Here is a 15,529-nt window from a genome sequence, read left to right as displayed (position 1 = left end):
GACCCGGCCCCGGTGCAGCCCCGCGGTGAGTGGGAAAGCCCCGTCCCTCGGGATCGGGGATCGAAAGGGGTGCAGCCCTGCCTTCCCAGCGCTGGCACTGCCCGGTTCCATCGCGGCTGCGGCCGGTGCCCCGTGGCCGCCGGTGGCGGAGGGAGAGAGGGCGAAGCGCTGCTCCTCACCGTCCGCTTTGCCTCGGCAGCTCAGCGGCCCCGGCCCGAGCGATGGAGCGCTATCACATCCTGGAAATGATCGGCGAAGGCTCCTTCGGGCGCGTGTACAAGGGGCGCCGGAAACACAGCGCCCAGGTGAGGGGAAAGGACCGGGCGTCTGCTCTGTGGTGCCGGGGACTGATTTCTGTTACCTCTTGGGTTCTAAGGCTCTGCCAGGCCTTTGGGACTCAGCACTGATTCGGTTTTCTGCTGACATACCTGGCCAGCTCCTGATGTCTTCCTGGGCCAAAAACCTGGCCACAGTGTTTGCAGCATAGTCTAGAAGGTTCCAAATAAAGGACAGTAATCACTTCCCTTCTTTAGCCCAGGGTGCTGCTAGTGCCCCTCAGTGCCAGAGCACACTGTTGGCTTGTGTTAGGCTTACTGTCCACCAGCATCTCTAGGTTCTGTCCCATGTTTCTGCAAGTCCTGATTTTATCTGTGTTCACCGATCATATTTCTTTGCTTTAAATGGCAGTGTGAAAAGTACTGTGAACACCAGTACTGATGTGCAAGGGTCTGGGGAGAGCCCCAGCTCCAAGGGGTCCAGTCAACAAATGTCTCGTTCAGTGTACTTAGCTGGAAAGTGCTGAGTCCAATTAGGGTTAAAAGCAGCCTTTGCCAGCGTGGGCTTGACCAGGAGCCTGGTCTAATCCCAGCTTTTCCTGCTTTAAAAGGTGGTGGCCTTGAAGTTCATCCCCAAGGTGGGGCGGTCTGAGAAGGAGCTGAAGAACCTGCAGCGAGAAATTGAGATCATGAGAGGCCTCCATCACCCCAACATCATCCAGATGCTTGACAGCTTCGAGACTGATAAGGAGGTGGAGGGGACTACTTTGGGCAATTGCTTTTGCTTGACTAGGCCAGGGGAACAAGGGCTGACCCCTGCTGTTGTAGGGACATCTTTCTCAGGAGTTGCTGGTGGTACCATCTCAGGGTCTGGTCAGTGTTTTTCAGATCCCTCCGGGATGTGCTGTGTGGGCTGCACTAGGTTATATGCAGAGGGGAAGGAGATGACGAGGGGGATACAAGATGAGTGGTTTGAGATTACAGGATGAGGATGACTCTTCAGTCATCAGTCTTTTCAGAGACTGGCTTTTCACTGATTTATACTCTTGGGGAGATAATATGATAAGAACTGAAAACTGTGCTATGGGATATATGAAATAAAGTAACTGGGCAGCAGATTCAAAACAAGCTAAGGGCGTGATTCTACTCACTGGGCTTGGGAGTACCATTCTAGGTTTGTCCTGTCCTTCCCTCTTGTTTTGTTTCTGCTGGCTGTCCAAGACCCCTGCTAAGTACCTGGCCCTTGCTGCAGTGTAGCCATGGGGCCTCTCTTCCATTCAGGTCCCAGCTCAAGCTGATGGACCGTGCACAATGGCAACCCAGCACCTTCTTCAGGCTTCCTACTCTGCTCTGTCCTGGTCCCCAGGTCCTGATCTCACCATGCTGCTCTTCCCTCCAGGTGGTGGTTGTGACTGACTATGCAGAGGGGGAGCTCTTCCAGATCCTGGAGGATGATGGGAGTTTGCCTGAGGACCAGGTGACTGTCATAGTGGTGGCCATGCAGTGTTTGCACATTGAAGAGAACAGGATTTGTCTGCCTGCAGGCAGAGGGTCTCTGCTGTGAGCTGGGACGTGTCAGGAGGGTGAGGGTGCCTCCGGAGCTTTACCTGGCAGAGCTTCTGAAAAGGATGAAGAGGGAGCCAAGTTGCACTGTGGGACAGTGGGGTCCTGCAGGGACCTTGGTTTCCCTGTTACATCTCCAAAGACTGCAGCACCAGACTGCTGCCTTGGCCATTGGCCTGCTCCAAGGAACTGCTGACCCACAGCTGGGGTTGGTCCCTGCCCCAAGAGGGCAAGAGAAGAAGTAGGGTTACTGGGGGAGCCAGGCTTTTAGGGACATGGTTGTGCCAGCGGGTGACACCATGGGATGAAGTGTGAGGCTCCTGTGTCTCTGGCAGGTCCAGACCATTGCTGCCCAACTGGTCTCCGCTCTCTATTACCTGCACTCCCACCGCATCCTGCACCGAGACATGAAACCCCAGAACATCCTGCTGGGCAAAGATGGTGTTGTCAAGCTCTGTGACTTTGGGTGAGCGCTGGGGGCCAGCTTGAGGGGGACACTTGGCCTTGAGGCAGCCAAGAGGTGTAGAAGGGGGCTGAATTCTGTCGGTATTTAGAGGTTAAGCAGAGAGGGGGGATTTTGTCCTCTGGGGGAAGAAGTGTTGATAAACTCATGAGGAGCTCCCTGGGAGCTGCAGTGGATGTTTCAGCCTGAACTTGCCATCTGTGCTTTGCTCTGAGCAGGTTTGCCCGTGCCATGAGCATCCATACCATGGTGCTGACCTCCATCAAGGGCACCCCACTGTACATGTCCCCTGAGCTGGTGGAGGAGCGGCCGTATGACCACACAGCAGATCTCTGGTCTGTGGGCTGCATCCTGTACGAGCTGTTTGTGGGCACTCCTCCCTTCTACACCAACAGCATCTTCCAGCTTGTCAGCCTCATCGTCAAGGACTCTGTCAAGTGGCCCACGGCCATGAGCCCGGTGTTCAAGGTAAGGACGAAGGCCCGGTGTGCAGGGTGAGCTCTGTTAATACAGCTTTGGCCTTGCCTGCTGCGCTGGTGAGTCACTCTTAGCTTTTATGTCCCCTAACAGGGACTTTGGAACAAGGACGAGGGATGAGAGCTGGGCCTCCTGGGAGGGGGACCCTTATCATTGCTGTCCATAAGCTGGGAAACCGGGGCCAACAGCAAAGGAGTGATTTACTGGGCTGGGAAGGGAAATGTCTTCCTGTCTGCCAGTCTCTAAGCACTAGAGCCACTCCTTTCCCAGAGCCAGGCAGGGAATGCAGGCCTCCTGGGTGCCCTCACTGGGGGAGACTGGTAACACTGTGCACACTGGTGCATGCTGAACATGTGTCGGTGATCCTGTTGCTGTGCTGTCCTGTAGAGCTTCCTTCAGGGATTACTAATGAAGGACCCCCACCAGCGCCTCTCATGGCCAGAGCTGCTCTCTCACCCCTTCATTGCTGGACAGGTTACTGGTGAGTACCTGCTTTTTGCAGCACTAGACAGGTCTGTTTCCTCCTCCTACTGCCTGGAGACTCAGAGGACCACCCTTTCCTGCTATTTTTACTGTCCTGGTCTTTGCCTCCCTCCTCTCAGCTTTCTCCGAGCACTGACTCCTAGCTGCTTATGAAGTTCTCCTTTCACCTCCCCAGTGATTGATGACACAGAAGAGCATGGGATCTCAAACCCCTTTACAACCAAGCTGTCCCCAGAATTGCAGGCCCTGAAGGAACAGAAAGCCCATTCCATGGTCCCCAGGAGCAGCCAGTCCAGGATCCAGAGAAAGGCCCAGCAGAAGATGGTTGAAGAGGCACAGAAAAAGGTGGAGGAGAGGGGGTGGTTGTCCTGGCTGTGTCCCACAGTCAGGGCAAAGGAGGAGCACTGAAATGGGCCCTGGGGGGAAACACATGAGTACATGGGTCAGGCTGGGGTGTCAGTGACACACAAAGCAGGATGTGGGGTGCACAGGGTGGTAGGGCCTAGTAGACTCATCTGTTTCAGTAACTGCCCTGACCAAACTTCTCTGCCATCATTAGGGGCAACTGAAGGAAGGTGATGCATCTATGAAGGACTCTGGCAATGGACACCTCAGGCATAGACCCAGAGCAGCTCCAGGCAAGGCAGCCCCTGAGAAGGGGGAGCCACTGGCTGCCTCCAGTGAGAATAACTCTGGTTTCCTGCAAGGAAAGAGCAGCATGGCAGAGTGGGAATTGGAGGATTCTCTTCCTGACCCATGGTGAGAGAGGGCTGCGGCTGGGGCAGGAGGAAAAGGGGAAGGAAAGGTCTTTCACTGACTGCTGTTTCCTTGGCCAGCCAGCATAGCATCTCTTCAGACTATGAGCGGGAGTTTCCTGGAGCAGGTGCCCCTCCACAGCTGGATACTGGCAGGGCAGAGCTCTGGGGCAGGCGCAGCATTGAGGCCGTGGACCTGGAGAGTGAGGTAAGACAGTGTCTTGAGGTGGGGACAGCAGGGCCTAGTCTCCAGGGGCTGGTACAGAGACCCTGGGACTGGCAGGGTCTGTGGCACCAATCATCTCTTCTCCATGGCTAGGAGCTGGAGAGCGATGAGGAGTGGCAGCACCTGATTGAGGCCACTGAGCCCTCGGCCATGCAGCTGAGCACACCACTGAGCCTCCTGAGGGACCCAGCCTTTCAGAACCGTGTCCTGGACTGCCTGGCAGACTCTGCTCAGCAGGTAAGTGATGGCTGGCCCAGACAACTATGACTGGTGATATGGATGCCACCTTCTTCCCCAGGATTGTGTTCAGAACATTTGGAGAGTCCTTAGTCCAGCAAGCAAAAAGATTCCCTGCTTCTCCAGGAGTCAGAACTGTCTTATGCACTTAGCTTGCCATCTGTGACTGCTGTCCCCTGCATGAATGGAATGAGGGGCTGCCCCATGGCTGATGGAGAGGCCAAAAATGCTGCTAATTATTGAGCTCTTCTGGCTTCTCCGTGTCCAGGTGCTGGAAGGGATGCTGGAGGGGGCCTCCCATCTCCGTCCTGTGCTTCGTGTTGTGGGCAACCTCCTGGCTACCCAGTGTGACTCTGAGCTGCTGGACCACTTCTGCCGAGAAGTGAATGTGCCTCTGTCCCTGCTGTGTTTAGCCAAGCAGATCCTGGAGAGTGGTTGCACCAAGCAGGTGGGTGTAGGACCCCAGAGAAATTCAGGCTCCTTACAGTTCTGCAGAGTGCTGATGCTGAGGAGGCCCTGGTGTCCTGCTGGAGCGGGCTCACAGGACCAGTGCCTCTTCCAGGCATCCTTGAGAAGGGGAAGGTTCTGGCAGGGAAGGATCCTTTCACAGTGGTGTGGGAATGGCCAGCAGACAATCCCTATTTGCTGTTTCTTTCTGGATCCTGCAGCAGCCCTGGTGTATCGCTGTGCTGACAGACCTCCTCATGGTGACCACAGTTTATTTCAGCAGTGAATGCAGCTTGGAGGAGAGTGGTCAAAAGGACAGGTGAGGACAACTTTCTGTGCCCTGAGGTCTCTTGTGGCCTCTTTGGGGAGCCAGCAGGAAGCAGGAGGGTAGTGTTCATACCTGCAGCTGGAGTCATCTCAGGGGGGAAGCATCATGGACTAAGCACCTCATGCCATATCGCTGTGCTCACAGAGGAGTGCTCTCCTTCAGTGGCACTAAGGGGAAGGCACAGCTGATGAGTCCAGTTGTGCTGCCCACTGACAGAAGCTCACAGTGTGAGTGTGTGCTGCCTGCCCCATTAGCCGGGTCCACATGGGCCTGGCCAGATCCTGTCTTCATAGCCAGGGGCTGTAATTCTCCTCTCTCATCTGCCCCTGCTTCTTCCCTCAGCCTACAGACCTTCCAGGAGAGTGCTGGCTGCTTCCTGGCCCTGCTGCCAGAGCTGCTGACTGAGCCAGTCGACAGTGAGATGAGACTCTGCCAGCAAAGCCTCCTGGTAAGGGTGCCCCCATCTCCCTCCTCCCCACCCTTTTCTGTAGGGACAGAAGCTGTGGGGCTGTCTGTGTATGTTGGGGGGATGCAGGCTGAGGACCCTGCTTCTAGCTATGGGTGATGCATTCTTGTCAGGGCAGGCTGTCTCACCCACTGGGGTTTATGTGCAGGATTGCATACAGAAAGGAGGTCTCTGAGGGGGCACCTTCCCTGGCTCTGCCGTTCTGGGGTAGCTTTACTGGCTGAGCCAACAGCAAGTGCAGTCCCTGGTACAGAGCTTGGCACCAATGGCCTTGTGGCCGGGCAGTGTCACTTCACCAGACATGTCCCTTGCTCTGCTGCTGGGATTGTGCTAGGTGGGCACAGTGTTGGCGTATGATTCACATGTGACTCAGGTAGGAGATACATACAGGCTTGTATTTGGTATTATCTTGCTTTTAGCCTTTTTTTTCAGGCTGCATGTTTTAGAGCCAGAGGAAGCAAGAGCAAAAAGAGCTCTTGCTCTTGGGTAATGAGTTGGGCATGCTCTGCCAGGCTGTGACAGGTGAGGAGGGACATATGCTTCCATGTGTACCGCTCACTTTGCCAGCATGCAGCCAAAATGTGGGTCCCATACTGTAACCTGGCTGGAGAGGACAGTTGGAGGTTCCTGAAGCTCCAGCACAAGTCCTCCCATCTCTGCTGTCCTGCCACAGCCTCCTCCTGTGCTGTTCTCTCTCCTCCACATTCATTCTGCAGTGATGGCAACCCCTGTGTCTTCCCCAGTGCTTCACCCAGCTCTGTGAGAGCCTGGATGCGACAGACACCTCCATCTCTGCACCCTTCTATGCCAGCCTGCGAGAGGAGCATCAGCCACTGCTGAACAGACTCCTTCAGGGATCCATCTCAGAGCAGCCTGCTCTGCAAGGTAGCAGTGGTAGCAGCTCACCACCTCTTCCTGGGGTTTCCCCTCTCTCTTGGTCTTGGGCTCCATCAGAGCACTGGCAGCCATTGCAGTGCTGTTGGCCAGAGAAGGTGGCTGAAGCTTATCTGCCCAGACCCCTACTAACCAGGCTCTCCTCTCCCTCAGTCTCAGATCTCACCCTCCTCATGTCACAAGCTTTTCCTCTCTTGCCCTCCAACCCCATCCTGCTGCCCCTCAGCACTCTCAGCACATGACTCCCAAGCTCTGGCCCTGTGCAGGTGCAGCGATGGAGGCCAAGTCAGACCAGAGCCCATGTGTGGCAGACCTCTTCATGTCTGCACTGGCTGCTGCCTGCAGTGTCCCCCTGGAAAGGAACAGCTGTCGGGAAGCCAAGCAGCAGGTCAGACCAGCTCTCTGTACAGGGTGAGGAGGTGTGGTCCTCACAGGGCAGTAGCCCTTTCCAGGAGGATTTCTTTCTCAGCAGTGGAGTGGAGGGCTGGGATCCTCTGCCTCTGATGGCTGCAGGGCTGGTTTTTGCAGGCTGGTCCTCCCAGCTGAGCTTTTCTAAGCATTCTTAAATCAATTAGGAGACTTAAACTTAGCCCATCTCGCAGTTCAGATCCTAAGCAAAGAACTAGGCAATACAGAGAGACCATGAAGAATTCTTTTATGACAATGATATAAACTGTAGGAAATCTGAAATTAAATGGACAATAAGAAGGAAAACAACTACAGATTAATATTTGATCCTTTACCTCAACTCTGAGTTAACAAGGAGGAAAGCAGAGGAGGAATCTCACCTTGCTTATCTCAGCTCTAGGACTGTGCTTCAGTGTCGTGCTGGGTCATGGCAGGTGGGCACCCCTTTGTGAACATAAGCAACACATAGGAAGCAGATGCCTTCTTTCATTAATTTGTTGCTAGCATTAAACTCCTTAAGTCTGTGCAGTGCTTCAGGTACCCAGGGTGCAAAACAGACTGATTTCTGCAGGTCGCTCAGGCAGTAGCTGAAAAGCTTATGGAAGGAGAGAGCCAGCAGCTTGGGAAACTGCTGGGAAGACTGGAGCACTCAAGCTGCTCCTTGGACATATTGAAGGTAATGGTCCCATCCTTTAATCTGGCTGTGCCCAGAGACATCTTTGCTCTGGAATTAGGAGTATGGGGAAGGGGGAACTGTGGGCTCAGGCCTCAATGTCTCCCATCTGCCTGATGTCAGTTGTTGAAAAAATGAGCCCATTGTAGCCATGGGATATGACTGGAGTGGGCCTGGTCACTGTTTTCCTGTCCCCAGGGGTTGATAGGCATTTCTCCCCTCTGCCTCACAGATCCTCTACGCTGGCTGCCATGCCCACCCCAGCCTGTGCCAGCACCTGGGAAGGAGCCAATGGCTGTGGGGTTCCCTCATGCGGCTCTTGAAGGGTGAGGTAGGACTGACCACATCCTGGGGGTTGGTGGAGTAGGAGTGTGGGCAAGCAGGACACATTCCTCTGAGTACAGTTTGCACCACTCTAGTGGGGGGAGAAGAGTTTAGGGGAGCTTAATCTGGGGAGTGCAGTTCTCCTTCAGGGCCCAAAAACATTTCCTCCTCCCCTTGTACCCTTGCTGTTCCACTGTGACTCCTGCTCCCTTGGCAGATCCCTGTGGTGGAGGTGGCCCAGGAGGCAGCCTGTGAGGCCTCTGTGTGCCTGCTAGCCCTGCTCACCCCGCACTTTCAGGCCTCCCCTCCCAGGTAAGCACCTGCTTTCACTCATGGGTAGGAGAGGACCATGCCTGGCCCTGAACAGCCCTCTGTCTCTCACCCTGCCAGCACAGAGCTGGGATCTTGCTCCCACTGATCCCTCCAATCCGGACACATCAGCAGAGTTCTGGGCAGTGTGGGTGGGTGCTGGGGATGCAGTGAGGATCCAGTGTGGACAAGGAGGTGCTGTGAACCAAGGCTCTTCCTGGAAGATGGCTGCTTCCAAGCCCTGGGAGTGTTTGAATGCTGCTGCTCTGCACTGTGTGAAGCTGTGGGAACATAGTGCTTTTTTCCTGGTCCCTGTATTTCAGGCTTGAGGAGGTGGTTACCTTGGCTGTGGATCTCATCACGCAGTCTCCTGCTGTCTGCCTTGTGGTAAGCTGCCCCCCATGCCAGAGCCACCACTGAGAGCCCTGCAGAGCCCTGCATCACATTTAGGTCTCACCATTCCTCATTCAGGGTGGGATGAGGTTGAGGGATGAAGGGTCAATACCGAACAAGTAGGTGGGGAAGTCACAAAGGTGCTAAGCTCTCCCTGTCCAACAGGGTGCTGCAGCATTCCTCCTGGCACAGCTCAGTCAGCATGGGGTGGCCTTGGAGCTCAAGGGAGAAGAGATCCTACCAGTGGTGACAAATGTGCTGACAGCATCAGCTAAGGTATGGGATGGGGACAAAAAAGCTGGGGAGCCATGCACACCCCACTGTGGAGATGTGCAAAGACGGGCTCAGAAGGGTGCAGGTGTGGTGCTGCTGCCCTCAGACCCAGCACCCAGCTCCAGCCTGTCCCCCACTCTCTTACAGCTGCAGCTCCCCCTGCCAATGGGTGCTGGTCTCTATGACGGGCTCTTTTGCCTCCTGCTGGAACTCCTTGCCCAGGTACCAGTCTGCCCATCTCCCTTTGCCTGGTCCCTGCCAAAGGGTGTGGTGTCAAAAAGACCTGAATGTGGATTGGTAATGAGGCTGAGGCAAGACAGGGAACTGTGAAGCTTTGGCTGAGCTGTACAACCCCATGAAAGTCACCAAATGTCCCTGCAGGGTTGATGGGAGAGTGGTAGGGGTGATCCATGGGCACACTGGAGTGAGGGCAGATGCCCTGGGACTGATACTGTTGGCAGGTACAGCAGGTCCCGTGAGCCATGTCCATCCAACCCTGACCTTCCCAGAACCACGGGGCTGGCAGAACCATGGACCAGAACCACATGGGATGCCATGAGGGACCATGATATTTGCCTCTCTTAACTCTAGGAGGATGTGGCCATGGAGCAGGGCTTTGCCTCCTCAGAGCTGTGGAGCCTGGTCTGGCATTGTGTTGCTGCGGTGCTTCATGTGGGCAGTGACAGGGCAGCGCTGGAGGGAGAGCTCCCAGGGGCAGGCCACCCCATGGCAGAGCCAGACTGGAACCTCCTCTCCCCTCAAGGTAGGAGCTGCAGGACAGCAGGATATCTGCCCTGGACCCTGTGCTCTACATCCTGCCCTCAGACTTGCCCTTGTCTGTCCCTGTCCGCATCTGTTCCCTGAGGCCAGAGGGCCCAGGTGGCTTTTCCTGAGGATTGCAAGTTGTCCTCTGGGGAGGGAGGACTTGGCTGGCCCATGATGCGTCCAGTTGGCAGCAGCTCAGCTGAGCTGGCTGTGGAGGAACAGAAAGGGTATCTGTGCTGCAGGGAACATTAACCTTGGCAGGTGTGACCACTGGGGTGGAGAGTTTTTGGTTTTGGGCAGGGAAGCACAGAAGTAACCGTGGAGCAGCCTTGAGGCAGTATAGACAGACAGAAGAGAGGGGACTTTTCAGCCTTCCCTAACTTTGCCCCTCTGCCTGCTGTTCCCCCTGCAGGCATCCTGCTCTTCCTCAGCCTGGTGCTCTGCATCTTCACTCGTGAGTCACACCAGTGCCTGCCTCAGCTCACCCAGTCTCATGGTGTCCTCATGGTGACCCTGAAGAGACTGCTGTCCCCTGGCTTCCTGGAATGCCTGGCACAGATGTGAGTTGTGGTGAGGGCTGAAGTGGGCAGGGCTCAGCTACTGAATGGGGCTTGGACATAAGCAAGCCGAGGGCTGAGAAGTTCCTGACCTGGCAGTTGCAGAGCCTCTCTTTAGTGCCTGGTGTGGGGAATGTTCTCTGCCTCTTGCCCTGTCGTTTTTCTGATCACCTCTGTATTAAACCCTCTCTCTCTCTTTAACAAATTCAGGCAAGCAGGAGAGGATGGGGACCCCGAGGTTGTCCCAGCTGTGGTCATCCAGGCCTGCCAGCTCCTCTGTTTCCCTTTTGCCCTGGATGTGGATAGAGACACCTTAGCACTGATCATGCAGGCTGTGAGAGATACCCAGATCCCTGCCCAGCTGCTGCAGGTATTTTCTTGGCTCTGTTTTTCTTCTCCCCCATACTGTGGAGACACCTCTCCACATTGCAGCCCCCAGTGTGTAGCACCACTTCATACCATGGTGTCAGTTTCTGCCTACACAGGAATGTCACTTGGGTGCCATGCAACCCTCACAACAGGTTGGACTGCACTGACCTGCTGGCTCCTTTCAGCTGTTGCTTTGCTTGGCTCACACGAGTGCAGCACACTCAGCACTGCTGTCTGTCCTTTCTCCTTAGGCCTGCTCTCGCCATCTGCCCTTCTCATTCACGGAGCTCCCCATGAGCCTCTTGTGCCACCTCGTTGTATCTGACATGCAGGTCATAGACCAAGTGGTGAGGGAAGCTGCCACCTCGGAGCATGTCATTGCCTTTTTGAAATCTGCCTTGTTCTCAGACAACCTCACACTCACAACTGACCTCCTGTCTCTCTTGACCCACGTGGCCCGGGCCTGTTCGGAGCATCTGTCGTTTCTCCAGAGGATCCTGAGAGGCTTGGATGTGGCTGACCAGCCACTGACCTACCTGCTCGACCACCAGCAATACCCGATACGGGCCAAAACCTGCAACCTGCTGGGCAACCTGCTCCGGCACGGCTTTCCCGCGGCGCTGCAGAGCCATCCCGGCTGGCTGGAGAGCCTGCTGGGGTGCCTGTCGGACGTGGAGGGCAGCGTGCGCAAGGCAGCCAGCTTTGCTGTAGGCAACGTCGCCGGACACGAGTCCTGCCCGGCCGGGACCCTGCGCAGAGCCGTACCCGCCCTGGCCCGACTGCTCAGCGACCCGCAGGCCCAGACACGCTGCAACGCGGCCCTGGCCCTGAGCAACCTGGGCCAGCGCGGGGCAGAGCTCGGCGACCTGCTGATCCAGAGCAGGGCCCCCCACCTCCTGCTGCAGGTGGCCTGCCAGGACCCCCGGGAGAGCGTGCGGGAGGGAGCCCTCGTGGCGCTGCGGGTCCTCAGCGAGCACGCCGGGATCCAGCAGGTACTGCACGGGGGACTCCTGGTGCTGTGGGGACAAGGGGCTGTGCTGGTGGGTGACCCCTGTCCCTCTCCTGGCTCCGCAGGTGCTGCTGTCCCTCGGAGCCCCCGACAGGCTGGCCGCACTGGCTGGCGGCAGCCCCCGGCCGCCTCATGCCCGGCACTGCGAGGAGCTCCTCCGCCGGCTCGCAGCCGTGCCCGGCCCCTCGTGTCCCCGCCGGCCGCTGCCCGGCACCGGCGCCGAGCGCTGACGCCCGGGCATCCCGCCATGGCATCGGCGTTTCCCTCGTCCTCAGCCCGACCTTCCGTGGAACCCTCGTTGTCCGCCCGAGAGGGACCCGGCCCAGCCGGCTTTACCCGGGGCAACCCCCGTGGGAAGCCGGCCCTGGGGAAAAAAGAAAAAAATCGTTCCTTAGGGAAGCGCCCCTTTCCCGACGGCTCCCGGTGCCCTGGGCTCGCTCCGCCGCGCCGCCAGGGGGCGGTGCAGCCCGCTGCGCGGGGGCTGCCGGGAGGTGTAGTCACGTGGGCCCGCCGGCTCCCCATGGTAACGGCGGCGGCGGGTCCGGCGGGCGGTGAGTACGGCGAGTACGGCGGGGCCCTCGGCGCCGGGGCCCTGCTCCCCGGGGCATGCGTGTCTCCCTGAGTGGCACCCTCAGGGTCCTCCCACCGGGCCATACGACCTTTGGCCCCCCCGCTGCCTCCCCCGGCCCCTCCTGCCCCACCACCGTGCTCCGGCCCCGAGGAGGCACCGTGCTTCCCCCCCCCACCCCGGCCTCCTCGCGGGGCTCGCCGTGGCCCTGTTCCAGGCCCCACTCGGGAGCGCTCTGTAGCGGGAAATGCTGGGGCTGGCGGCCTGGCAGACCGTCCTGGAGCAGTACAGAGCATCCTGGTAGCACCTTTGGCCTCTAAGACTTTCACTTGAAGAAATGAGGCATAGGGCGTATTCTCCGGGCGAGTGGCAGGGAGTGAGTAGAGCTGGTTCCCCAGCCAGCCACAGCCCCAGGAAACCTCTCCAATGGCACTTGGAGCAGCTGTGAGGCTGGAGCTGGGATTGACCAGGCTGCAGTGGAGCACTGGGCCAGCCTTGCTGTTCATCCTTCCGTTGGGATCTTGGCTTGACAGCTCTCGCGTTGTAAAAAGAAGCCGATGGGTCTGAAAGGTGAAAGGCAAAGCTGAGTTGAAACAAGCCTTGAGTGTTTCATGGATGCCTCCAGGGTCTGGGCTGAGAATGAGAGGCACAGGTGTGTGAAGCCCTGTAGCACTGTTCCAGCCTCCTGTCACCCTGCCCAGCTGGGCTGTGGGGAGCTCGTGGGAGGCAGAGTTCAGCACCACAGCTCCACATCAAAACCCTGCCTCCGTGACTCCCTGAGATGCTACTTCTCTTGCTCATTGTGGTGTGTTCCTCGCTGAACAGGCAGGTGACACCTAGTGGCTTCTGAACAGTTTGGGAGAATTAACAATGAATTGTTGGTCTGACTACAGTTTTATCTAATGAGTTTTCCTTGATTCTTAGAGTTTGTACCCAGCAGATAGTAGCACTCTCTTCTTGCCTTGCTGCAGTCATTAACTTTTGTGTTAGGTGAAGTTTGTTGATGACAGATAGGCCCCTCCTGCTCCTCAGTCATACCTGGGGCCCTTCTTAGAACAGCAAGGAGGAGCTGAGGGGACAAATATCACTGTCCCCAGATAATGATACCTGCGTGATGTCATGTCACAGGCACAGGACGTACACTTTGGCTGCTGTGCCACCCTAACTGGGCGCCACTCCTTGGCATTTTCTGGATTTGTCCCGGGCATCCAACCTGGGAGTATTTGGCAGCTTCTTCTCAACTTGAATCTCTGTTTCTTCTCCATTCCTGAGCTCTGAGAGATTGCTGTATGGAGTGAGGTTTTTACCATGCCTCCAGAGGAATTTTTCCCACCCCTGTCATGGACTTGGAAGTGTCCTCAGCACATATTGAAAGACAAACCTGGGAACCTTTTTTTCTGCCTGTAGATATATTTCAGTAAAAAGTATCAAGAGCAGAAGATGGACAAAAAATTTATGTGTTTTGAACTAATTGGGTAGTTCTTGTCTCATTGCTGTGTGTTGATATTTTATACTTGTTCCACTCACTCCAAATCTTCCACTTTTATTTCTCTACTAAAGGCCAGACTGCCTAAGACCAGACGGAGCTGTGCTGACCACATATCAATTCCTGCACTGGTAGCCAAAGTCTTCACAGGTCTTACTGTGTAATTCTCCTGTACTTTTTCTCCCATCATGAAGATCAATTGCTGTCCCTTCAGTTTGGATCTTCAGGAAGGGGCTTTAGCCCCTTTTCACCAAGGGGCTCTGTGGTGAAATGCTGTTAAACACCCCATGGTTTAGCTTGTTGCTTTTAACCCAGACTCGCTTCCCTGCTCTTGTTTTACACTGCAGCACAGCTGCTCCTGTAGCCCATACGATGAGAAAGTACAAATGGGAGCAAGGGCAGGCACTTCCCAGCTTCACTGCTGGAGAAACAGAGCTGCATGATCAACTGTCACTGTGCAGCGTGTCCACTTTGGGACCTGGGGAATCTGCCAGGGAGAAAAGGTGATATCCTTGGGGGATTCCACACCCTGCACCTTTCACCCTTTGCTATGGCCCCCACACTGTCTGGTCACAACCAGGACGGCCCTCCCGGTGTAAGGACTGAGACAACCCTTTATTTTAGATGTCCCTGGTGCACTGTCTCCATGGCAAAGCTGCAGCCCTGGATTGTCTTCCTAACGATGGAATCCTGCACATCATCTGGCTTTGTGCTCCAGTGTCCTGAGAGTGGTGGGAAAGTCCCATGTGAACTCAGTCCCCAGCCCAGCCTGTGTGTGCATAGAGGGAGGCATTTGCTGCAGCACAGGGTGAGGTTGTGGCTGGATTCCAGCTCTCCCATGGCTTGGTCCAGTGCCTTGCTGCCCCTAAGGAGGTCTGCCTCTACCTCGGGAATGGGAGTGAACACTGGAGCTGTTCTGCTTCTCTTGCAGGGCAGCGTTCTGCTTAGGTAAAGGATCATTTTGCACAGCCATACACTTCTCAATATCTCCTTTGTTCAGTGTGGAGTGGAGTTCAGCACTGCAGCTGTTGAATAGAAATTACTATCCCCAGCACAAAGCTGGACACAGATGTAATCCTAAAATGCAGGTGGAATTTGCTGATGCATCCCCATAGTGGGTGGTTTCTCACTGGTATCTTTAGACCTGAGTGGCCAAGCAAAAACTTGTCATCTTGATTAGGAGACAAATTGTCTGTCATCCTCTCATTTTGCACCCAAAATGTGGTTCTGCAGGATGATACCAGAGCTGAGAGAGAACAACAGTGCTTAACTGTGTGGCAAAGCAGCATGACTCTTGGTCCCTGTGCCACTGGCATTTTTGTGTTGGCCGAGCTGTCTCTGAGCTGTTTTGTCCTCATGGATGACTTCTTGCGGCCAGCAGAACTCTCTGCTCTTCAGCTTGAACTTGTGGGTGAACTTGGGCATTGCTTTGTCTTAGTGTGTGACTGCACTTGAGGCAATTTGTTTCTTGGAGCTGAGGTAGGGGAGGGCTGTTTTTGTGCTGTTGAAACACAAGTTTGTACCCAGCTACCAGGTGTTGGAGCAGCTTTAGGCACTCAATCAGTTGGTTTCAGATCAATGATGTTGATCTTGTTCAAAGTTTTAAAATTTTTTGAAGGGGTACAAACTCTTATTTTGAAATATATTCATTTTAAAACCTGTTTTGTGTTGTTGTTAACTTGCTTGTTCAAGCTTTAATCAAAAACCCCAGAGCTCTGAGTGAGGAACTTGGTGTGAACTCAGATCTCATTTAGAAAAAGATGTTATCCCTTTTAATCATA

The 15,529-nt window shown here is 55.6% G+C and overlaps 2 protein-coding genes across 2 annotated transcripts in view; both read left to right on the top strand.

Annotated features, from left to right (window-relative positions):
• The first annotated feature begins 152 nt into the window (after window positions 1-152).
• On the top strand, window positions 153-15,409 carry STK36 (serine/threonine kinase 36). Its single transcript, XM_050339603.1, has 26 exons — window positions 153-305; window positions 887-1,027; window positions 1,675-1,752; window positions 2,174-2,304; window positions 2,520-2,769; window positions 3,166-3,259; window positions 3,437-3,606; window positions 3,821-4,020; window positions 4,098-4,224; window positions 4,336-4,479; window positions 4,748-4,927; window positions 5,148-5,245; window positions 5,597-5,702; window positions 6,464-6,605; window positions 6,881-7,002; window positions 7,594-7,698; window positions 7,928-8,026; window positions 8,237-8,331; window positions 8,652-8,715; window positions 8,887-8,997; window positions 9,142-9,216; window positions 9,586-9,757; window positions 10,172-10,319; window positions 10,527-10,686; window positions 10,937-11,677; window positions 11,760-15,409. Exons 1-26 carry the CDS (start codon window positions 222-224, stop codon window positions 11,922-11,924), a joined length of 4,002 nt encoding a protein of 1,333 aa, XP_050195560.1. The 5' UTR covers window positions 153-221; the 3' UTR covers window positions 11,925-15,409.
• TTLL4 (tubulin tyrosine ligase like 4) overlaps window positions 12,012-15,529 on the top strand; it is a 25,845-nt gene continuing 22,327 nt past the window's right edge. The window contains exon 1 of the mRNA XM_050339605.1: window positions 12,012-12,245. The gene's annotated coding sequence lies outside the window, so the exon portion shown is untranslated. The remainder of the gene's footprint in view (window positions 12,246-15,529) is intronic.

The sequence above is a fragment of the Myiozetetes cayanensis genome, unplaced genomic scaffold (assembly GCF_022539395.1).
Source record: "Myiozetetes cayanensis isolate MyiCay16 unplaced genomic scaffold, myiCay2020 scf9, whole genome shotgun sequence".
Taxonomy (NCBI): domain Eukaryota; kingdom Metazoa; phylum Chordata; class Aves; order Passeriformes; family Tyrannidae; genus Myiozetetes; species Myiozetetes cayanensis.
This window is presented reverse-complemented; position numbering and strand designations above follow the sequence as displayed.